This window comes from Hyperolius riggenbachi, chromosome 11, assembly GCF_040937935.1.
Source record: "Hyperolius riggenbachi isolate aHypRig1 chromosome 11, aHypRig1.pri, whole genome shotgun sequence".
Lineage (NCBI taxonomy): Eukaryota > Metazoa > Chordata > Amphibia > Anura > Hyperoliidae > Hyperolius > Hyperolius riggenbachi.
In genome coordinates, this window is record NC_090656.1 from 11,697,674 (window position 1) to 11,722,243 (window position 24,570).

The following is a 24,570-nucleotide window of genomic DNA, read 5'->3' on the forward strand; positions in this document are numbered from 1 at the left end:
TGCAGAATAGCACACATCAACAACCAGTCCAGGATAACGGCACTTGGATACCTGTCGCCATGGTCACCCGGTTCGCTGTGGGATTGCCACACAAAGTTGCGGAGCTGATCTTGGATACTGGTGGACTGAGGCCTGGAGCGCTGCGCTGGGGGGACCTCTGAGAACTGCCACACCTGCATGTGAAGTGGGCCCCAAACTAAAGGGGGGGCACTGTGGTAATGGTAGAACATATGGGGGGAGGCTACAATAAATGACCCCTGGCTCTGTGGGGGAGCTCTGGGAAAATAGCACATTACTGGGGGACAACCCTGCTCTAATGGCGCAGAGACATAAGGGGTCACCCCATAAGAACGGCGCCCCATGTGCTGGAACCTGCGGGGTGCTGCTGCACTGACAGAGGGGGGACACTGCTGGGGGTCAGCAGGGAACAGCTTAGCACGACGCTTTATGTGCTGCTGGGATCCGGGGACCCAGCAGGGAGCCCTGGGGGACACCTGCTCTATCTGGTGATGGGACTCCTGTGGTGACGTCAGGCAGCCGGCAGGGGGCGTGCCCACAGCACGGCGCAGCACCTGAAGGGGTTTCTGAGGTAACGGCACCCTGTCACGAGGGAACGCCTCTGGCACACAGCCAGCAGCGGGCTGCCCGGGCCGGGGGTACAGCGGCGGCCACCCTCCCTCCCGGTCACACGGTCCGCAGCAGTCGCTCCGCCGGCTGCTCCTCCAGCTCCGCATATTTCTATTTCCCGCTAACTCCATCGTCAGTCACACGGCGCAGGCGCACACTACGTGACCCGCCGCGCAGCGCGACGCCCCTCACAGTGCGGGGAACCAATCAGAGCACACGGGGGCGGGGCCACAACAGGAACTCCGCGAGACAGGTGAGAAAAGGGAACTGTATTTTTAATAATACGGTAACAACACCCCACTCGTTGTGTAACGGCTAAAGTCACCCCCTTTCCTGTACTGTCCTTAATATCACCCCCTCTCCTACATGTGCAATCCCTAAGAATACCCCACTTCCTGTGTACTTTCCTAATATCACCCCCTCTTCTGTGCTGTCCCTAATATCACCCCCTCTCCTGTGCTGTCCCTAATATCACCCCCTCTCCTGTGCTGTCCCTAATAGCACCCCCTCTCCTGTGCTGTCCCTAATATCACCTCCTCTCCTGTGCTGTCCCTAATATCACCCCCTCTCCTGTGCTGTCCCTAATATCAACCCTCGCCTACATCTGCAAACCCTAAGAACACCCCACTTTCTGTGTACTTTCCCTAATATCACGCCCTCTCATGTGCTGTCCCTAATATCACTCCCTCCTCCATGTGCAGCCTCTAATAATACCCCACTTCCTGTGTACTATTATGCTTATTTTCTCAATCTTTTTGTTCTACCCTTAATATCTCCCTTCCCCATTGTACTTCTCACAACACCACCCCTAATATCATTCCTCTTCTTCCTACACTTCACTTAAAGAAAACCTGAACTGAACATTAAAAGTCAAAATAAACATACACAAGTCATACTTACATCCTGTGTAGTCTACTCCTCAATCTATTGTTCCTCTCCTGTGTCCTGTTTGTCCACTGTGATCAATGGAATTCTCCGTCCTCCATTTTGAAAATGGCTATTACCCCATAACAGCTTTCTGGTCAGCACACTGTTAAACTGTAACATCGCCCACTTGAGCCATAGGGAAACATGGACACATCAGTTCTCCTCTCAGCTGTAACTGACAGCAACTGATATATAACTGACAGCAACTGATATATTTCAGTTCTGACAAAATGTTGTCAGAACTGGAAGGGATTATTGTCAGAAGAAAATGGTGAGCTTCTGAGAGGAACTGATGGCGAGGTAACCATGTAATGTTCATTTGAAGTTACCTTATGTGTTTATTTTAAATAATTTTACTCAGTACAGGTTCTCTTTAATATCACCCCCTCCTCCTGTACTGCAACTAATATCATGCCCTTGCCTCCTGTACTACACCTAATACCAACCCCATCCTCCATTACTACCTTTAAGAACACCTCCCTCCTCCTGCGCTAACACTAATACCCCCACCACCACACTTTTATCATCAACATTAAAATCCTCCTGAACTATCATCCCATTTCCTTTTAATATCCCTCTTCCTTTTCCCCATTACTCCTAATGTCATCTACCACCCCACACAGCCCCTTATCATCCACCTGGCCAGTAACTGTCTGGAAAAGGGTCAGAGGGCAGTAGGTCTCGGGAAAAGCATCACTGGGTCCCAACTCTCTGGTAAAGCTGCAGAGTGTTCCTGGGGAGTGCAGTGCTTGTCTGGAGAGGTCACAGAAGGCAGTGCTTGTCTGGAGAGGTCACAGAAGGCAGTGCTTGTCTGGAGAGGTCAGAGAAGGCAGTGCTTGTCTGGAGAGGTCACAGAAGGCAGTGCTTGTCTGGAGAGGTCACAGAAGGCAGTGCTTGTCTGGGGAGGTTACAGAATGCTTGTCTGGAGAGGTCACAGAGTGCACTGCTTGTCTGGAGAGGTCACAGAAGGCAGTGCTTGTCTGGAAGGGTTACAGAAGGCAGAGCTTGTCTGGAGAGGTCAGAGAAGGCAGTGCTTGTCTGGAGAGGTCAGAGAAGGCATTGCTTGTTTGGAGAGGTCACAGAAGGCAGTGATTGTCTGTGGAGGTCACAGAAGGCAGTGCTTGTCTGGGGAGATCACAGAAGGCAGTGCTTGTCTGGAAGGGTTACAGAAGGCAGTGCTTGTCTGGAGAGGTCACAGAAGGCAGTGCTTGTCTGGAAGGGTTACAGAAGGCAGTGCTTGTCTGGAGAGGTCACAGAAGGCAGTGCTTGTCTGGAGAGGTCAGAGAAGGCATTGCTTGTCTAGAGAGATCACAGAAGGCAGTGCTTGTCTAGAGAGATCACAGAAGGCAGTGCTTGTCTGGAGAGGTCAGAGAAGGCAGTGCTTGTCTGGGGAGGTCAGAGAAGGCAGTGCTTGTCTGCAGATGTCACTGAAGGCAGTGCTTGTCTAGAGAGGTATTAAAAAACAGATTGCATCAAAAGGTAGAGACACTGAAGAAGGAACAGAAATTTTCAAAAATTCCTCCGCACACCTTCCATAGAGTAAAACCAAGTCCTTTTATTAAATCATCCTAGAAAAATAGCAAAAATAGAACAGCATGCAAGCTGACGCGTTTCTGACCCTACCGGGTCCTTAGTTGTAGCTCTCTGGAGAAGCAGCACTGAGTTTTTGGAGAGGCAATGGAAGGCACTGGGGGCCATATGCAATTCACTTTTTCACCTGTGTTTTCTCCAAGGTGATATTTTTACAACTTAAAATTTAATGCCTTTTAAGCCACCAACAAGAAAACAAATACTCAAAATATTTTGACAGTAATGTTTTACCTACTTTTTGGTACTTTTTTCCATTGCAAAGTGCTAAAAGGTTATTTTAAATTGAAGATTAAAAATTATCTCCTAGGAGAAAACTCAGGTGAAAAAGTGAATTGCATATTGGCCTGGGTCTCTGGAAAACTAGAAGATTACAGTGGACTCTCTGGAGAAGCAGCAGAGGCCACTAATTGTCTGGGAAGGAGCAGAGGTCACTGACACACTAGAGAAGCGGCAATTTGTCAGTTAGTTGCTGGAGAGGCAGTGGAAGACAATGGATCTCAGAAAATGTTAAAGAGGGTAGTAGACTCTGGAGAAGCAGCAGGTATCTGTTGAGGCAACAGAAGGCAGTGCATGTCTGGAGAAGCAGAAAACGACATTGATTTTCTGATAAAGCTACAGAGGGCACCGACTCTCGAGAGAAGCAGCAGAGATCACTGACCAGGCACAAGGACAAGACACTTACTGGAGAAACACCAGAGGTCAGTGACTCTTTGTGGAGGAATACAGGGCAGTAATTCTCTGTAGAAGCAGCGGAGGCGTTGGGTCTCTAAAGAGGCAGAGGAGGGCTCTTGGTGTCTGGAGAGGCAGCACTAGGAAGTCACTCGTTGTAGAGTAAGCTGACCACAGTGGGTCTTTGAATAAGTAGCAGAGGGGAGTGGCTTTCTTTGAAGAAGCAGCGGAAGGCATTGGTCCTCTGGAGAAGCAGCAGAGGGCAGTGGTCTTTGTAGAAGCAGCAGAAGGCAGAGGTTTTTTGGAGAAGCAGCAGAGGGCAGTGTATGTCTGGAGAAGCCACAGAAGGAACTGGGTTTCTGGAGGAGCAAAAGTAGTGTTTTGCTCTCTGAAGAAACAGCAGTGGGCAGTGTTTTTCTGGAGAAACAGCAGTGGGCAGTAATTTTCTGAAGAAACAGCAGTGGGCAGTGTTTTTCTGGAGAAACAGCAGTGGGTAGTGGTTTTCTGGAGAAACAGCAGTGGGCAGTGGTTTTCTGGAAAAACAGCAGTGGGCAGTGGTTTTCTGGAGAAACAGCAGTGGGCAGTATTTTTCTGGATAAACAGCAGTGGGCAGTGTTTTTTCTGCAGAACCAACAGAGAGCAGTAGGTCACTGGAGAAGCAGCAGAAAGCAGTGGGTCTCTGGAGAGGCTGCAGTGAGCAGTGTTTGTCTGGAGATACAGCAGAGCTCCAGTGTTTGTCTGGACTCACTCTGGAGAAGCAGTAGTAGGCAGCGGTTGTTTGAAGAAGCCGAGGACTGCGAGTCTCTAGATAAACAGCAGAGGGCAGTGTTTGTCTGGAGAAGCAGAAGAGAGCACTGGGTCCGTAGATAAACAGCAGAGGGCAGTGTTTGTCTGGAGAAGCAGAAGAGAGCAGTGGGTCCCTAGATAAACAGCAGAGGGCAGTGGATTCGTCTGTTACTCTCTGTATGAGGTAGAGATGGGAAGTTCGGATCTTTTCAATGATCCGGATGATTCGAATCGGATCATTGAAGAGATCCGGATCTTTGATCCGAATCTCGGATCATTTTACTACCGGAAGCATTCGGGGGTGAAATGAACAGCAGGACAGGTCTGTGGACAGGAGAAGGGGAGGGGGGTGGACACACAGAGAAGGGGAGAAGATGGACAGAGGGCAGGGAGTGGACAGAGAAGGGAGGAGGGACGAGCAGAGTGCAGAAATGTTTGCACGTAATACCCACATGCTGAAGTCATATGCTTTACATATATTTCACCTATATGTTCATCTGTACACTTTGAAAGAAAAGGTCGCACAGTGAAAGAAAGCATTCCCAGAAGATAAGTGCAGCTGTTTAGTGCCGAGTGCAGGAGGATTATATTGCCTTTCAATCACACTGTCTGCAAAGTTACTGAGCTGTGCTGAGCCAAAAGCTTCCAATGTGTTCACTGTGCACTACGGAACAGACAGCCTATAATGAGCAGCACATTTCAGCCAGTATGTGTGCTCTACACATATCTGGCAGTGGCACCCATGTCCTCTCTCTCTCATCTACCTGTCTCCCTGCAAGGCTGGCTCCCATCCAACAGAGCGATCCCTGCTTCCAGGACCCCGCTGCCCGCTGAGAGGGGGCGTGTCGCTCCTGGCCCCGCCCCTTTTGCGATCCGAATCGTTCATTTTGATGATTCGGATGATCGACTCATAAAATAGATTCGGATCAAAGATCCGAATCGTTCATGATCCGGACAACACTAGTATGAGGCAGTGGGTCTCTGGAGAAATAGCAGAGGGCAGTGGGACATGAAGATAGTAGGGATGGTCAATAAGATGCAAATAATTTCAAGTTAATGCAGCATTATGCAAATCTATGCTGCTTGAAAATGAACCAATCAAATGTTGCGGAGGTAAAATTCAATTGGTCAATTTTTAACCACTTCACCCCAAAGACGTTTTTACCCTAACGGACAGGAGCGATTTTCCCCTTTCAGTGCCCATCCCTTTCATTTGCCAATAGCTTAATCACTACTAATCACAATGAAATGATCTATATGTTGCTTTTTGGGGTTGATATTTGTTTTCAGTAATTACTTTATTTTCTATGCATTTTAAAGGAAAAAACAAGGAAAAAATGAAAAAATACACTTTCTCCACTTTCATCCCCTATAGTTTTAATATAAACACTGCTACTGTGCATAAAACCCACACATTGTCCTGGTTATCACAAGATTTTAATTATGCCCCTAGTACAAAGTATGCTGACAATATAGTATTTGGAAATAAAGGTGTCTTTTTTTTTGTGTGTTTTTTTTTCACTATTTCCACATGCACGGGGATGCACGCGCGGGAGCACGCATGTGCACGCGCATAGCGGCAGCAGCACTACCTGACTTATAAAAATGTCCTGGAGCCATTAAGAGGCTCTAGCAGGCTGTTTTTATAAGTCCGCTTGTCATAAAGTGGTTAAGCTGAATACATTTCCTTACAAGATTTGTCTAATCCTGCAACAACTTGAAATGATTTGCATCTCATTGAACATCCTTAGAAGATAGCGATCACAATCGGGAGACAGAGCAGACCGTGTTTGCTGTCAGCAGTAACCATTGCTACTTAAAGAGAACCAGTATAAAAAAAAGTTCCCCTGGGGGGTACTCAACTTGGGAGGGTGAAACCTCAGGGTCCCAATGAGGCTTCCCCCTCCCCTGTAGTTGCAGGCAGTCCAGCGCTGGCTCCCCAGAAGTGTCCCGGAATCCTCCCCCGACAAGCCTGACAAGCGCTGATTTATGTACCTTTCCAGGCTCCAGCGGGGGCGCTGTTGCTGCTCTCAGCATGGAGATAGGCGAAAATAGCTGATCTTCGTCAGGTCCACTCTACTGCGCAGGCACAGGAGACTTACGCCTGTGCAGTAGAGCAGGCCGACAACGATCGTCTATTTCCGGCCATCTCCAAGCGGAGAGCCAATACTGCGCCTGCGCTGGAGCCAGGAAGGTAAATATTTACATCCCCGCTGTTCGGGAAGCTTTATCGCCGCCGCTGTGGGACCGAGGAGGACGGGGGAAGCCTCAATAGGATCCGGAGGCTTCCCCAACCCCAGGTGAGTACCCCCCAGGGGAGGTTTTTCTCAATACAGGTTTTCTTTAACCACTTGATGACCCAGCCTTTACCCCCCCCCCCCCCTTAAGGACCAGCGCTGTTTTTTGTGATCTGTGCTGGGTTGGCTCTGCAGCCCCCAGCACAGATTAGGGTGCATGCAGAGCGATCAGATCGCCCCCCTTTTTTTCCCCCTATGGGGATGATGTGCAGGGGGGGTCTGATCGCTCCTGCCTGCCTGAGGTTTGCGGGGGGGCACCTCAAAGCCTCCCTCTGCAGCGAAATTCCCCCCCTCCCTCTCCTACCTGTCCCCCCTGGTGATCGGGGCTGCACAGGACGCTATCCGTCCTGTGCAGCCTGTGACAGGATGTCCTCTGTCACATGGCGGCGATCCCCAGCCGCTGATTGGCCGGGGATCGCCGATCTGCCTTACGGCGCTGCTGCGCAGCAGCGCCGTTCAATGTAAACAAAGGAGACAAATGTCTCCTGCGTTTACATTTAGTGTGCGAGCCGCGACCTGCTCCGTGATCTAACAGGAAACCTTTCCTGAATAATTGGGGAGGCACCTGGCGAGGGGCGACGCAGATGTGCGTCGCTGGTCCTCCAGCTACCACTTTGCCACCGCACGGTATGAGTGTGCGGTCGGCAAGTGGTTAATAGACACTGTGTGTTTGGAGGCCACAGCAGTGTGACACCAGGGTGAAGAATATGATTGCCAGTATATACTTGTTTTTATAGGTGTGTGACGGATTCACCTGCACCATCGCATGAAAATATGCACATAAAGGCAGTGTTCTCCCCGGGTGGCATGAAAAAGTAGCCGGGTGGGGCGAGATGAGAGAATGCAGGGCCGGTGCTTCTGTGAGCAGCTCTGCTTACAGAATAAGAGGAGGTGAGCCGAAGACAGCCGGGTGCTCACCAAAACTAGCCGGGTGGAGCACCTGACTAAAAGAGCCTGGGGAGAACACTAAAAAGGTGTGATTCGGAGTAACCCTTTAGTTTTCATTTGACTCAAAAAAATAAATGTGTTTGTCAAGAACCAGTCACTTTTTATATGAAGTGACTGTTTACATTTCTGCTGGGAGAGAGGAGTAATAAAATCATTACTTCTCTCCAACAGATTCCCTAATGGCCCATACTCACGAGGGACTTTTGTCGCCTCAACACGCGGCGCGCGCGTGTTGCGGCGACAGGTCGCCCGTGAGTATGGGCCGTTGCACGCGCGCGCACCCCGAACTGTCGCCCGTCGCTCTTGTCGCCATGCGATTGAAAGTTTCAATCGCATGGCAACACTCGCCGCCGCACCTCCGCCGCAACTGTCGCTAGTCCGCGTGAGTACGCGGACTAGCGACAGCAACCTCCATAGAGGTAAATGGAGCTTCCGGCGGGGGGAGGAGGAACGTCGGCGACAGCTTCCGTCTCGCCGCTGGTCCCTCTTCCGCGTGTGTACGCGGAGGGACCTGGAGAGAAGCTGTCGCCGGCCTGTCGCTAGCACGCTCACGTGTGCTGGCGACAGGCCACTTCTGCAGCCCGTGAGTACGGGCCATAACATTCCTTCTTTCTACATCAGATAGCCAAGAAGCAGATCTCAGTCATAAAATAATAATTGTCACATTGGCATTCAAAAAGACATTCACCCTGCCATGTTCCCAGACATACTGAGCTGTGTTGCCCTCTGATTAAACTCTGCTATACATGATTCCACATTGCATCAACATTTGAGGAATATTTAGGAACAGCATGTTCACAGCCATTCGCGGTTCACAGTGCGTAATACACCAAGGTCAATACACGTTTTAAGCGGTGAATGAATCTTCTAGCTGGTCCACAGCCTGAGGTATCGATCCCTTAGATAGCTGGTAAAACAAGCATGATTGGTACCTACGGTTTCAGCACATTATGACAGAGCCTAAAATGTTGGTTTTTATATCATGTACTGAATATCCATAGAGTTGTGGCATAAACTGAGGAAATGCCAAAACTCTCTCCCTAAGGCGAGGGGCTGGTATCAGCATGAGGTCACATTGCTCCTTACAAGATCCACCACTAGCAAGTAGAGGGTTAAATATGTGGACACTGAGGGCCAGTGCACACCAAAAACCTCTAGCAAATCTGCTAAGCTACAGGTTTTTGAAGCAGATTTTCAGAGCAATTCTAGTGAGGTTTTCTAAACATGCCTAGCGTTTTTTGGAGCGTTTGTGTAGCAGATTTCTAATATTGTTACAGTAAAGCTGTTACTGAACAGCTTCTGAAACAAAAACGCCTGGAAAATCGCTCTGATCTGGCGTTTTTCAAAGCGGTTTTACACTTTCCTATACTTTAACATTGAGGCAGAAACGCCTCAGAAATCTAAAAAATGCTGCAGGACAGGAGTTTGCGTTTTGGGAAAAACGAGCCGCTGTGGTGTGCACCATCCCATTCACTTTCATTAGCCAAGCGGTTTTCCCCCTGCAAGCACTCTGTGCACCAGCCCAAAGGCTGCTGGGAGTGCCTGCGTGCCTGTCCATATATCATCCAGGATCAGGGCTTTTTATCGAATGTTATATCTTCTGTTTTAAACTTACAATTCCACTGCTCAGATTATATCCAGTTATTTTCACTTTTATGCCCTTTATTTTACTATATCAGTCTGTTCATTTGTTATGCTGGGCATACACGGCTCGATTTTGCCGTTCGATTCTCCCGCTCGATCAGTTCCCCGCTCGATTCCGCAGGCAATTCTCTTATCTTCAGCTCGTTTTTCTTATCTTTTTCCATTGTGTTCAATGCCGAATCGAGTGGTGAAATGTTTGGGCGGGAGATCAGACATGTTGGAAATGGCTCAAAATCGAGCCGTGTATTCCCAGCATTATATATTAAAAAGAACATGAACTAAAAATTAAAAGGCAAAATAAACATAAACAGGTCATACTTACCTCCTGTGTAGTCAGAAGAGGGACAGCTTTAAAAGTTAAAGTAACAGTTTTGGAAGGAATCAATGAAGATAGAGTATGGACAGTTAAAGAAAACCTGAACTGAAAATTAAAAGTCAAAATAAGCATACACAGGTCATACTTACCTCCTGTGTAGTCTACTCCTCAATCTCTTTCTCCTGTTTGGCCACTGTGCTCAATGGAATTTTCTGTCCTCCATCTTGAAAATGGCCATTACCCCATAAAAGCTTCCTGGTCAGCACACTGTTAAACTGTAATATCACCCACTTGAGCCATAGGGAAACATGGACATTACCTTGCACAATCAGTTGTAACTGACAGCTGCTGATATATAACTGGTATAGTTCATTTCTTGCAAAATATTGTCAAAACTGGAAGGGATCACATTAAGAAGAAAATGGTGAGCTTCTAAGAGGAACGGACGGTGAGGTAAGTATGTAATATTAATTTGCAGCTGCGTCCTGTGTTTATTTTAAATAATTTTACTCACTTCAGGTTCCCTTTAACGTTTTCGGTAGTCAGTTTTATTCGCGTTATTATAAAATAAACAAAAATCGTTTGTCTAAGTGCTTGTTCTGTTTCCTAAGAGAACATTACCATAATGTTTTTTATTGATATTGTTGTATTTTGCGATTTTTAGAAAGGTTGTTGAATTAACCCTTTTCCTTACAGGACTAGCTAGAGTTAGATTTGCATATTCGCACACTAATGTGAATTGATGGCAGCTACCTGATATCTATAGATCACAGTTTGTATCGATTGTACATACAAACAAAATTGTATTGTGTGCGGACTCACCAACCAATCCAAAAGGTTACTTTGCCTATAGTGCTGCATGCCTTCAGAATTCCCTCATGGTCTAAGGGCTGAATGGTAACCTGCAGCAAAGGGAACAGGAATTGGAGGGTGACTTCACAAGGTGAGAGGTCTTATTCTGGTTGCTGTGCTCTGCTTGGATTAAACTGGTGGAATGTTCCAGAAGATCTTTGTGTTTACTGCCTTAAAGAGAAACCGTAACCAAGAATTAAACTTCATCCCAATCAGTAGCTGATACCCCCTTTTACATGAGAAATCTTTTCAGGGGGCTCTGTATGGCTAATAATGTGGTGAAACCTCTCCCACAGTGTGATGTCAGGACCATGGTTCTGACATCACATTGTGGAAGCTTTGTTGCATTGTGGGAAATAACAGCCGCTTACAGCCGTTATCAACTGCCAAAAAGAAAAAGCAAGCAGCATCTTCTTCCAGTAACATCATCTGCCAGCAGTAACAATGTCACCATGTGATAAATGTCAGAATGTAAATCAGGGAGAGGAAAGATTTTACAAGGGGGAAACACTGACTAAATCATTTATACATAATTGTAAAAATGACGCAGTTTTTTAATATTTTCACTGGAGTTCCTCTTTAACTCATGCCTCCTTCTCTCCTGCCCAGAATGAGTGTGGACTCTCTGCTAGCTCTCTACCAGAGCTGGCTGCTCACTGCATGCGAGGAGGGTGTCATTTCTCCATGCACGGACGCCAGACTGATTGAGCAAGTGAGACAGAGCATCCTGGAAGAGCCGGACCTGCACAATACTCTCCATAATGATGCCTTCTCATTAATTGCCAGCGGCCTGCTGGACAAACAAGATCTTCTGCCTGCCCTGCAGCGTATGGCTGATGCTTTCCAGAGCCTGGAGCAGGCTGCCCTCAATCTCTATGTTACTCCTTGGAGGAAGGAGATTCACACTATAAAGGTAAGATTTCTCACCAGACTACGGAGCTTGCAAGTCTCATGGCCTTTTATTCCTGTTGGGGCACAAAGCTTACAGTCAATGTTATTAGCTCAGCAGGCAATTAGGTCAGTGTTGGACAGGCTGTTGTGAGACTTAATGTCCGAGGATGAAAAATGTACTTACCTGGGGCTTCCTTCAGCCATCCTGTGCCCTCGCCAGAGCTCTGGTGTCCCGGGAGCCCCTCCATTGGAGATGACGACCTCGCCAGGTTGGCATCTACCCCGCCTGTGTGAGCTCCGCTGGTGATCCTGCTCATGTGGTCTGGAGCATTCTGCTCAGGTGCAGTAGATGCCGACTTGGCGAGGTTGGCATCTCCAACGGAGGGGATCCCGGGACACCAGAGCTACAGCAAGGGCACAGGGCGGCTGCCAGGGGCTGGCGGAAGCCCCAGGTAAGTCGATTTTTTCTTTTCATCCTCGGACATTTCCTTTAAAGGAAAACTGAAGCGAGGAAAATTATTTAAAATAAACACATGACGTAACTGCAAATAAATATTACATACTAACCTCGCCGTCAGTTCCTCTCAGAAGCTCTTCATTTTCTTCTTACAGTGATCCCTTCCAGTTCTGACAATATTTTGTCAGAACTGAAATATACCAGTTGCGGTCAGTTATGTCAGCAGCTGTCAGATACAACTGAATGTGCAAGGTAATGTCCATGTTTCCTATGGCTCTAGTGGGCGATGTTACAGTGTAACAGTGTGCTGACCAGGAAGCTGTTATGGGGTAATGGCCATTTTTAAAATGGAGGACAGAGAATTTCATTGATCACAGTGGCCAAACAGGAGAGGAGAAAAAGAGATTGAGGAGTAGACTACACGGCAGGGAAGTATGACCTGTGCATGGTAATTTTGACTTTTTATTTTCAGTTCATGTTCTCTTTAACCTCCTTGGCGGTAACCCCGAGTCAGACTCGGGACGGAATCCTGCAGTTCAGAGCAGTAAACTCGAGTTGGATCCATCGGAGGTGTGGAATGTGCAGGGCTGCTGTAGATCTATCAAGTGGTATAATTTTTAGTGTCTGAATGTTTGTGAAAAAATTGCACCAGTTTTGGAAAAAAAATCTGGAAATAATCATACCGCCAGTGACTCAGCAAATAATTGTCTGTTCAGATTGATCACCAGCTCACTGCGCAGTACACCATTTCACATAGCCCATTAGAGAAAGGACCACCATTGGGTATGTTTGTGTTGGTGGAAAGAAAAAGCATGTTTCCCATAGCAATCAAAAATCTAAACCATACAGGCAGTCCTTTGCTTTTTCAGAAACAGAAGATCACTTCCTAAGGAGGATTCAAATTTGCAAATTAGCAGTATGTTTAAATTTGATCACTGAGAGCCTGCATATACTCTAAAAACTTGCAGTCATGACATACAGGCGTGTCACATGGCTACACTGTCGCCATGGAGATTGCCGATGAAAAGTGCAATTAGGCAAGAGGGATATGGAAGCTGCCATACTTATTTCCTTGTAAACAATACCAGTTGCCTGGCTGTCTTGCCGATTAGTCATAAGTAGTGTCAGAGTCAGAGCCCTGGAACAAGCATACAGCTAATACAGTAAAACCAGAATCAGCTGAGTCAGAGTACCTGATCTGCTACATGCTTGTTCAGGGTCTATTGCTAAAAGTATAACAGACACAGGATCAGGAGTACTGCCAGGCAACTGGTATGGTTTAAAAGGAAATAAATATGGTATCTTCCATATCCCTCTCACCTCGGGTTCCCTTTAAAGCTTATTGCTGCAAAACCTATGCAACTCTGTGGGTAGGGGCAAGGCAGATGGGAATGCAGGAGGCATGCGGGCCGCTATAGGAATGTTTGCCCAGCCATGGTGTAGATGGTTTAAGCATGCGAGCACGTGGATTATAGCGCAGGAGATTTGGGCACAGCCGGCACCACCATAGACCATAATAATAATTACGGCTATAGCGGTGCTCAGTCAGGAACTTCGGCGCCGTCAGAAGATGGAGGTGAAGTTACTTTTATAACACTGAAATTCGTCCGGCAGTAACAGCTGGAAGCCGAATTACATAACTGGAGGGGAAATAGTAATGAACGCCACCAGGACTTGTGCAGGAGCAGGGTAAGCCGTATATCGGCTGTATCCTGCGTCCAAGTCTCCAGGCGGCAATTTCTCTTGTACGCTCAAGCATGTGGGTATCTGGCTTCTAATACAGTACCTATCCAATCATCTCTACTTCTGTGTCTATTGAGATCTGTTTCCTGATTCCTTACACTGTATAAGAGTGAGGAGATGGTGAATCAGATCAAGTTAAGACTTAGTAGACAGAGGTGATTAGCCCCTTTGGCCTCTTTTCCACAAGCATCTGACAGGCAGTAAATTCACTGCCTGTCAGCTGCGCCCGTCCACCAGCTGGACCCTTGTTAGCATTCGGCACAGGCGGCGGACAACTGACTTCCCCCATGAGTTTCATCTGAGCACGGCAGTAGCCGCGTTTAGACGTGACATGTGACAGTTTTTCGATGCATAGTAACGCTGCAGCATGAGTGTTTTTTTTCCCCATCTACACTAGCCCCTGTCCTCACCTGTATCACTTACATCTTTTGACAGTGCCTTGCACCCATAGTTGATGCTTTGCTTTCAGTTGAACTTCCAGGGATTGGAATGCTGCAGGAACAACTGTTTCTTTTTAAATGTTGCTATTATATATTTGTTTTGATGTTTAATCAGCTGTAGAGTGTCCCCCATCATTGTATAATCAGCTGTAGAGCCACAAGAACTGACACTCACCCTTATGTAGTGCTGTATAGCCATATAGCAAGTTTTCTGTAGTGTAATCAGCTGTTAAGTCACAAAATGTGTGCGCCACCATTGTGTAATCAGCTATAGAGCCACAAGATGTGTTCCGGTTTCTAAAACAAATCATCCTCTCTCCTTACAGACTTACTCTGGCCATTATGTACACTTGTTGGAGTCTGCACTACCTGAAGACGGGTTGTTCTCGGCTCTCCGCAAACTGGGCTACGAGCCGCAGGCAGGGGGGAATTGCCTGTCTTTAAAAGTCCAGCCTACACCACACACCCTACAGATGGCAGCACTGGGCTTCTTGGCTGCCCAGCTGGAGTGCTGCATATTAATGGACATCGTCTCATGCTCAGGACCAGAACTGGTGAATGGAGCTGACCTCATTCGTGAGAGGCAGACCTGGAGAGGAGAGGCAGCCTGTATGGAGAGGCTGCGGAAGCTGATTCAGGAGGGTGCTGCCCCAGTCCCCAAGTCTCCACCTCAGTTGGATCTTTACAAAGATGATGGAGAGGACTGTGATGCTGCGCTGTACAGGTCTCCCTTCTGTGGCCACTGTCAGGAATCCTGGGATCAGCATGTGAACGGGAGCTGCCGCGACCAGATAGACAACGTTGTCCACCTTCGTAGGTCAGAAACACTTTTGAAGTCCGTAGGAGCCAAGGGCCACACGTCTCAGCTGCCGAGGGACCTGACCATGCATGACTGTGTATTCTCAGACAAGACTCTGGAGAGGCACTGCGAGGATTGTCACCTTATCCACAGCGCCTCGTGCTCACTGCTTCGGAGGTGTAAGGGTCTGGGTCATCGGCTTGCTCAGCTGAGTCCATCGGAGAAGCGGGAGGCAGTGATGGAGGAACAAGGCAACCGTTACCAGCTGCACGTCTGCCTACAACCAGGCCAACTACCACACTACCGCTGTGCCCAGTGCAAGGAGCTCCATTACATCAAATGCAAGGGGCTGTCCGAATGCCGACGCCAAGGCCACAGCGCCAACATGATCATGCTGGAGAAGGATCAGCGGCTTTGGCTACAGCGCAGCTTGATGAACCTTACTGAGCTGTGTGTAGATGGGAGTGCAGTCTGATTCTACAACCTCGCCTGTAAGAAGAGAGGATGGTGTCTGGTTTCCCCTCCATCGCAAGTGGAACTCCCTAACTATTGTGCCAACCAAGACCTCTTCCAAGTCAGATGCTGGAGGTGCCAAAGTCATTGTGCCTTTCTCTGAATTGCAGATTCACCTCTCTGAGATCTGGAGACTAAAAGCTGCTATTTTACACTAGCGTTAAAGTGAACCAAGCACTATTTTAGCACCCAGGGCATCTCTATAGCACATTTAAAATGCATGCAAACAATGTGACTCATAAAAAAAAAATTTAAGCAAAAGCCCTTGTTATTCCCTTCTACTTCCATGGCTTGCCCTCCAGTAGAGGTTTCAGCAGGGCCGGTTCTCTCATGAAGCAAGGTGACAAACTTGCATCAGGCGCAGAGTTTACAGGGGCAGCTGCATGCAGTCAGAGTAGGAAGAGAAGCGAGAGGAGTGACGTGAAGAGGTCATCATTGAGGGAAAGCAGCTTGTTGTGCTGTGTGAGGAGTCTGACAGTGAGTGAGGGGGGGGGGGGGGGCTGCAGGAGAGCATCATTGGGGAAAAGCAGCTTGTTGTGCTGTGTGAGGAGTCTGACAGTGAGTGAGGAGGGGGGAGGCAGGAGAGCAGCAGTGTTTCATTTGACTTGCACAGCAGACCGGCCCTGGGTTTCAGGCAGATAAGGACTACTAATTATTGTATTTCACACATTAGCAGAGAGAAAACAAAAAGCTTTTGATCAGCAGGGTTGTAGGTAGAGTTCACAGTGTGCTTCAAAGAGTTTACAGAAGTCACAGATGCTATCTTCACACCTTCCTCTGGATAAGTAATGGGCAGCTTGAAGGGGAGGAGGGAACATGGCAGCTCCTACAGCTATTAGAAAACAGGCCAAAAAAGTGGTGCTTGGTTCCCTTTAAGGCTGAGTGCTGGCATTCTAGGAGAACCGCCTGCTGCCAGCCTGTCTGCTTATGCCAACTACAGTAGAGTTCTGCTTTCTTGGAAAGGTGGGAGCTCCCTTTAAAGGAAACATCAAAAAAAAAATGTGCTGCCCCATAATATACTTACCCGGGGCTTCCTCCAGCCCCTTGCAGCCAACATGTCCCACGTAGCATCTCCGCAGGTGCAGAGGCGCCTGCGCCGCTGTCAATCAAGTCTATGTTGTCGGCAGTGTACTGCACGGTGCAGAACTGCATCTGCACAGTACGCTGCGGACAATGTAGACTTAATTGACAGCGGCGCAGGCGAGGAGGTTGGCCTCTGCACCAGCGGGACCCCAGACCGGCAGCTGCAAACAGAGATGCTGTGTGGTGGGACTTGGCTGCAAGCGGCTGGAGGAAACCCCGGGTAAGTATATCATCGGGCAGCACATTTTGTTTGAGGTTTCCATTAATAGCACCAGCTCTCTTATCTTCAGATGCTGTCTGATTATTCTTGTTGAATGTTCTCATCTTTGACCCGTAATGGCTGCAGAGAAAAAGAGTCGGTCTTCCCAGGCAGATCAGTGATTGCACAGTGCTCAGTATTTTGCTGCTTTACCTGTCTGGAGCTCTGTGGCCTCAACACACTGAAGTTTCTTATCGGGTAATATAGAATCCTGAGGTGCGATATTTAACCTTCTGTCCTTGACAAGGAACTTTACTGAATAGAACAATGAATAAAATGTAGTGAGAGGTATATGGAAGCTACCATATTTATTTCCTGTTAAACAATACCAGTTGCCCGGCAGCCCTGCTGATCTATTTGGCTGCAGTAGTGTCTGAATAACACCAGAAACCAGCATGCTGCTAATCTTGTCAGATCTGACAATAATGTCAGAAACCCCTGATCTGCTGCATGCTTGTTCAGGGGCTATGGCTAAAAGTGTTAGAGACACAGGATCAGTAGGGCAGCCGGGTAACTGGTATTGCTTAAAGGAAAAAAAATATGGCAGCCTCCTTATCCCTCTCACTACTGTTGTCCTTTAATGTTTTACTAATTTCAATGTTTAAATTAAGTCAAATGTTTTCCCGTTGTTAAATTGTACCTCACCCAGATTTAAATGTAGTTGCCTTGTTCCTTTTTATTTTTTCCATTTCAAGGGTTAATAACCCAGTGCTTTCTCTCCTAAAGTGGACCTGAACTCTTGCACGGGAAAGAAGGAAAACAGAGAAATGCACCCTGTATGTATGTAGAGAGTTTAGCCTGTCTAATTCCCCCTCATTTGTGTATAATCACAAGTTGTAATTTGACCCTTCCCTGTGTCACATGACTGCAAATGGCAGATACGCTTATTTGAAAGCACGGGATGTTAACAACACTGCAGATTTATTTTAGGATTTGTATCGGCTGTAACAAAGAAATGTTAAAAGAAAATCCGTAATGAACAAAACTCCCCTGGGGGGTACTCACCTCGGGTGGGGGAAGCCTCCGGATCCTATTGAGGCTTCCCCCGTCCTCCTGTGTCCCACAGCGGCGGCGAAAATCCTCCCAGAGCGGCAGCGATGTAAATATTTACCTCCTTGGCTCCAGCGCAGGCTCCGCTCTTCCCACAGAGATAGGCGAAAAATAGACAATCTCCATCGGGCCGCTCTACTGCGCAGGCGCAAGTCTCCTGCTCAGTAGAGCGGACACGGAGGATCGGCTATTTCCGCCCCTCTCCGTGAGAAGAGCCGCAACAGCGCCCCCGCTGGAGCCAGAAAAAGGTAAATATTGCACAGGCTGACAAATTGTTGCCTATACGTTCCGGGGGCTGCAGCGAGACCGCCGTGGGACACAGGACTGGTTTTCTTTAAAGATTTCTAATTTGAAACGGGGTATTGGCTACTGATTGGGATGAAGTTCAATCTGCGGTTTAAGTTCCTCTCTAGGCTTGCTTATAGGCAAACTTTGCAACTTATCCAGGTGGCGTCCTGATTCTTTCTTCCATTGTGATATTTAAACCTCAGAAGATGAAGGATAGGTTACAATTACTTGTTATCAGTTACTTTGGTTAGGGTGGAAACTTAATTGAAGCTAATCCTAGATGGAGTTATAGTTGCAGTCAATCAGGCCCAAATTAATATGTCTTGCAAGCAGTTGGGATGACCTGCTCATGCCTCAACAAAACTGGAGCCTTGCTATTCACAACTGCCGAGAACTCCGCAATGGACACACAGGCATCTACTTATAACCAGGGGCGTAGGGCCTGTGGTCGCAACGGTCGCCTCGGCGACCGGGCCCGGCTCCTGAAGAGGCGGGGGAGGGGCCCGGGGGGCCCATGTCCGTTTGGACTCGGAGATCCCTGCGTGCGTTATTGGGAGGGGGCAGCTGCAGCCGTGGGGAGGGCACGGGCAGCCCGACCTCTCCCCGGGCCCCCCCCCCTCAGATGCAGAGTGCGCGGCGCACGGAAGCGCTGTAGGCAGAACTCACCTGCCTGCGTTCCAAGCGCCGCTGGTCTCTCCTCCCGCTCTGCATAGATCTGCTGTTACACACTGCTTCCGGCTAAACAGGAAGCAGTGTGTAACAACATCTATACAGAGCGGGAGGAGACCAGCGGCGCAGGGACGGAGGTGAGTTCCGCCTACAGCGCTTCCGTGCGCTGCACACTCTGCATCTGAGGGGGAGAGGAAGGGAGGGAGAGGGCAGCTAGCGACCTACCTACCTACCTAACCTACCCTGGGGGGCCAGCTACCTACCTAACCTATCCTGGGGGGCCAGCTACCTACCTAACCTACCCTGGGGGGCCAGCTACCTACCTAACCTACCCTGGGGGGCCAGCTACCTACCTAACCTACCCTGGGGGGCCAGCTACCTAACCTATCCTGGGGGGCCAGCTACCTACCTAACCTATCCTGGGGGCCAGCTACCTACCTAACCTATCCTGGGGGGCCAGCTACCTACCTAACCTATCCTGGGGGCCAGCTACCTACCTAACCTATCCTGGGGGGCCAGCTACCTACCTAACCTATCCTGGGGGCCAGCTACCTACCTAACCTATCCTGGGGGGCCAGCTACCTACCTAACCTATCCTGGGGGGCCAGCTACCTACCTAACCTATCCTGGGGGGCAGCTACCTAACCTATCCTGGGGGGGCAGCTACCTAACCTATCCTGGGGGGGCAGCTACCTACTTAACCTATCCTGGGGGGCCAGCTACCTACCTAACCTATCCTGGGGGGGCCAGCTACCTACCTAACCTATCCTGGGGGGCCAGCTACCTACCTAACCTATTCTGGGGGGCAGCTACCTACTCTAACCTATCCGGGGGGGCAGCTACCTAATCTATCCTGGGGGGCAGCTACCTAACCTATCCTGGGGGGCACCTACCTCATCTAACCTATACTGGGGGGCAGCTACCTAATCTAACCTATACTGGGGGGCACCTACCTATCTAACCTGGGGGCACTTAATTGTCTAACCTGTATTCGGGGCACCTAGCTAGCCTATACAGGTGGCAACTATACTGGCTACCTATATTGGAGGCACCTACCTAACTAACCTATACTGGGGGCACCTACCTATCTAACCTATGCTGGGGGCAACTATTCTGGCTACCTTTATTAGAGGCACCCACCTAGCTAACCTGTACTGGCGGCGCCTGCCTATCTAACCTATACTGGGGGCAACTATACTGGCTACCTATGCTGGAGGCACCTACCTGGCTAACCTATACCGGGGGCAACTATACTGGCGTACCTATGCCTGGCTACCTATACTGGGGGGACCTATAGCTGGCTATAGGGATTCGGATATGTGTGTGCGTCGGGTGTTGCCGGGGGAGGGGGGGCTGTTGTTGCCGTGGGGGGGGGGCCCACATCCAGATTCCGCATCGGGGCCCAGAGGTTTGTAGCTACGCCACTGCTTATAACATTGTATTCCCCTTCTCCTCCAGAGGCTGAGCGGTCCCCCACCACTCATCCTCATCTTCTAGCACCTTATCTACATAGCAGAACATTGTGTGCCCCACCTCCTACATGGGCTGTGCAGTCCCGACTACTCATCCATCTAGCACCCGATCTGCAGCATAGCAGAACATTGTGTGCTCCACCAGAGGCTGTGCAGTCCCCGACCACTCATCCATCTAGCACCCGATCTGCAGCATAGCAGAACATTGTGTGCTCCACCAGAGGCTGTGCAGTCCCCGACCGCTCATCCATCTTCTAGCACCTTATCTGCACAGCAGAACATTATGCCCCCACCAAATCACTTATACACCCAAAAAAGACTTCTATGGGGCTAGTATAATAACTAGCTCTTCCATAGGCTCCGGGGTTCCCGGTCTCTTAATCTTGGTGTCTGGGGTTGTGTCCGTTTTCTGTGTTCCACACTTTTGCAAACTATTGATTTGATTGTGTTCTGAAGAATTAATAATAAAATCAACAGTTTCAGTGAATTAAAATATTTTGCTAATGGTACCCGTTTCTTCAGTGTGTCACTTGTCACCTTATTTCCTGTTCTAGCAAACCAGCTTCTAGGAAGAAGGTTCAGACATCCCTGTAATGTGCTGGGATTTGTAGTCTCTACAAACTGATACATGCAGGTTTTTTTTTTTAATTAATTCTGATACAATACAAAATATACACGGTAGTCATACATGTATAACATTGTACGATAAGAGCAATCAGAATACAGATAAATAAGCATTATTGCACTTTAAGCTTAAAGTGAATGTCCAGGCAGATTAAAAAAAAAAAAAAAAAAAGGTATTTACTTATCTAGGGCTTCTTCCAGCCTCATGCAGCTAACATTTCCCTCACAGCAGCTCCGTTCCCAGCTGCCAGCCTGAGGTCTCCACCAGTGCAGAGGCCAGCCTCGCAAGGTCATCCTTGCCTGCGCCACAGTCACTCGCACTTGGGCTGGAGTGTTCTGCACAGGTGCAGTAGTTCTGCGTCTGCGCAGTACACACCACATGATAGATAGCGGCGCTTCATGCAGACGCAGTAGAGGACGACCTCGGCCTCTGCACCAGCGGGGACCCCGGGAAGGCGGCTGTGAGAGGAGCTCCTGCGAGGGACATGTCAGCTGCAAGGGGCTGGAGGAAGCCCTAGGTAAGTAAATACCATTTTATTTTTTTTTTAGTCTGCCTGGATACTCCTTTTAAGAAGAATGACTGAAAAGTACAGTGAGAAGACGGACTGTTTCTCTGGCAGGGTGGTAGACATGGGGATGCTTTGCTGGTGTTTGTACGTCTTTTACAGGCATGTCTTAGTCCACGGTTAGACCTCCATATTCAACAGCATTTTGTCAGAGAATAAAAGCACCTCATCCTAAACATAGATTGTCATGGTAGAAGAGGAGTACAGCAGAGGTGTGACTGAATGAAAAGCAGCAATTCAACTCTTTATATGTTATGGCAAGTATACGGTTCTAATTACATTTGCTAGGATGGCAGGTAAGAAACGCTTCCACTCGTGACAGAATACCGAAGAATAAAGTGGTTGAACTGCAGGTTCAGACATGTCAATGTAAGCTGTTCACAAACACCTGCACAGCACTCCCACATCTACCTCCCTGAACAAGATCTATTCTGATTACTTTTCAATCAGCCCTCGTACAGCATATCATTTGGTAAAAGATGGGCTATATTACAGACAATACCTGGACAAGCCCCAATCCTCGGAGAGGAAAGGAGTATCTGGGGTGCGTAAAGGTCCCTCAACTGTTTTTTCCTTCGTACTCCTGTATATTACAGTGGGATGCGAAAGTTTGGGAAACCTTGTTAATAGTCATGATTTTACTGTATAAATCGTTGGTTGTTACGTTAAAAAATGTCCGTTAAATATATCATATAGGAGAGACACGGTGATATTTGAGAAGTGAAATGAAGTTTATTGCATTTACAGAAAATGTGCAATAATTCTTTAAACAAAATTAGGGCTCGCCTGCATTTGCCTCTAGGTATCGCACGGTGGTTTGGGGGCCCCAGCTAGTGATAGAGACCTGGGGCCCCCGGCTGGCGTGCGAACCAGTGTTTGTGATTTTTAATAATTCTTTAAACAAAATTAGGCAGGTGCATAAATTTGGGCACCACAAAAGAAATGAAATCAATATTTAGTAAATCCTCCTTTTGCAGAAATTACAGCCTCTAAACCAGGCATAGGCAAACTCGGCCCTCCAGCTGTTATGGAACTACAAGTCCCACAATGCATTTGCCTTTATGAGTCATGAATGTGGCTGTCAGACTCCTGCAATGCATTGTGGGACTTGTAGTTCCTTAACAGCTGGAGGGCCAAGTTTGCCCATGCCTGATCTAAACGCTTCCTGCAGGTTCCAATGAGAGTGTGGATTCTGGTTGAAGGAATTTTGGATCATTCCTCTTTACAAAACCTCTCTAGTTCATTCAGGTTTGATGGCTTCCAAGCATGGACAGCTCTCTTTAAACACACCACAGATTTACAATTATATTCAGATCTGGGGACTGAGATGGCCATTCCAGAACTTTGTACTTGTTCCTCTGCATGAATGCCTTAGTGGATTTTGAGCAGCGTTTAGGGTTGTTGTCTTGTTGAAAGATCCAGCCCTCAGCTTTGTCACTGATTCCTGGACATTGGTCTCCAGAATTTGCTGATACTGAGTGGAATCCATGCGTTTCTCAACTTTGACAAGATTCCCAGTCCCTGCACTGGCCACACAGCATGATGGAACCACCACCATATTTTACTGTAGGTAGCAGGCGTTTTCTTGGAATGCTGTGTTATTTTTCCTCCATGCATAACGCCCCTTGTTATGCCCAAATAACAAAATTTTAGTTTCATCAGTCCACAGCACCTTATTCCAAAATGAAGCTGACTTGTCCAAATGTACTTTAGCATACCTCAAGCGGCTCTGTTTGTGCTGTGGGAGGAGAAAAGGCTTCCTCTGCATCACTCTCGCATACAGCATCTCCTTGTGTAAAGTGCGCCGCATGGTTGAACGATGCACAGTGACTCCATCTGCAGCAAGATTATGTTGTAGGTCTTTGGTGCTGGTCTGTGGGTTGACTGACTGTTCTCACTATTCATCTCTTCTGCCACTTTGAGCCTTAACTTGAAATGAGCCTGTGGTCTTCCATTTCCTCAATATGTTCCTAACTGTGGAAACAGACAGCGGAAATCTCTGAGACAGCTTTCTGCATCTTTCCCCTAAACCATGATGGTGAACAATCTTTGTCTTCAGGTCATTTGAGAGTTGTTTTGAGACCCCATGTTGCTACTCTTCAGAGAAATTTAAAACAGAGGAGGGAAACTTACAATTGACCCCCTTAAATACTCTCTCATAATTGGATTCACCTGTGTATGCAAGTCAGGGATCACTGAACTTACCAAGCCAATTTGAGTTCCAATAATTAGATCAAAAGGTTTTGGAAGCAATAAAATCATAACAGTGCCCAAATGTATGCACCTGCCTAATTTTATTTCAACAATTATTGCACTTTCTGTAAACCCAATAAACTTCATTTCACTTCTCAAATATCACTGTGTGTCTCGCTTAACCACTTTGCATCCAAACCTTGTTTCCTACTTATAGAACAGAGCTGTTTTGACAGTTTAGCTATGTCCTTATTTAATCAGAAATAACTTTATCCCTACTGATGACACGGAAATGAAATATATATTGTGTTTTTGAAGACAAACTAGGCTTTCATTGTATGCCGTTTTTTCCCCTCGAACAATTTTGTTTTCTATGAATTTTAATGAAAAAAACTAGGAAAACAAATAGAAAACACTTTCTCAGTTTTACCAATTCCAGTTTAAAAATAAAAAGTGCTACTGTAGATAAAAACCACAAAGTTTGTTTGGCTACCGCTTATCACAAAACTTAGATTATGTGCCTGTCACAATTTATGGTGAAGATATTTGATTCTGGCTACAGAGTGTATTTTTCACTATGAACTGAGAAAATAAAAGTATTTTTCATGGTAAAAAATCAATCTCATTAGCTCAGGAAACATATTACCGTTCACCAATTAGTGCTGCATCAGATAGTGCCAGAAATGTACACAGGAGCAAGCCCAATCCTGCACAGCACTGCTTCTGCTACAAAACGTATATCTACGTCCCCGTGGCTTAGCTAAAGTCAAAGAGAACGTAGATATACTGTAGTGGTGGATAAAGTGGTTAACTGACATTTTTATCGTAACAACCAATGATTTGTACAGGAAAATCATGACAATTAAC

The 24,570-nt window shown here is 47.6% G+C and overlaps 2 protein-coding genes across 3 annotated transcripts in view; one reads left to right on the forward strand and one right to left on the reverse strand.

Annotated features, from left to right (window-relative positions):
* Window positions 1-796, reverse strand: part of LOC137539024 (uncharacterized) — a 42,923-nt gene extending 42,127 nt beyond the window's left edge. The window contains exon 1 of the mRNA XM_068261491.1: window positions 52-796. Within this exon, the coding sequence (XP_068117592.1) occupies window positions 52-758 (707 nt within the window). The 5' untranslated portion in view covers window positions 759-796. The remainder of the gene's footprint in view (window positions 1-51) is intronic.
* SPATA2L (spermatogenesis associated 2 like) lies at window positions 584-18,826 on the forward strand. 2 transcript variants are annotated; one of them, XM_068261494.1, is made up of 4 exons: window positions 584-880; window positions 11,266-11,569; window positions 14,514-15,477; window positions 17,537-18,826. In XM_068261494.1, exons 2-3 carry the CDS (start codon window positions 11,267-11,269, stop codon window positions 15,459-15,461), a joined length of 1,251 nt encoding a protein of 416 aa, XP_068117595.1. In that variant the 5' UTR covers window positions 584-880; window position 11,266; the 3' UTR covers window positions 15,462-15,477; window positions 17,537-18,826. The 2 variants fall into 2 exon arrangements, with proteins under 2 accessions (XP_068117595.1, XP_068117594.1); XM_068261493.1 differs by lacking the exon at window positions 17,537-18,826 and having other exon boundaries at window positions 14,514-15,973.
* Window positions 18,827-24,570: the final 5,744 nt, after the last annotated feature.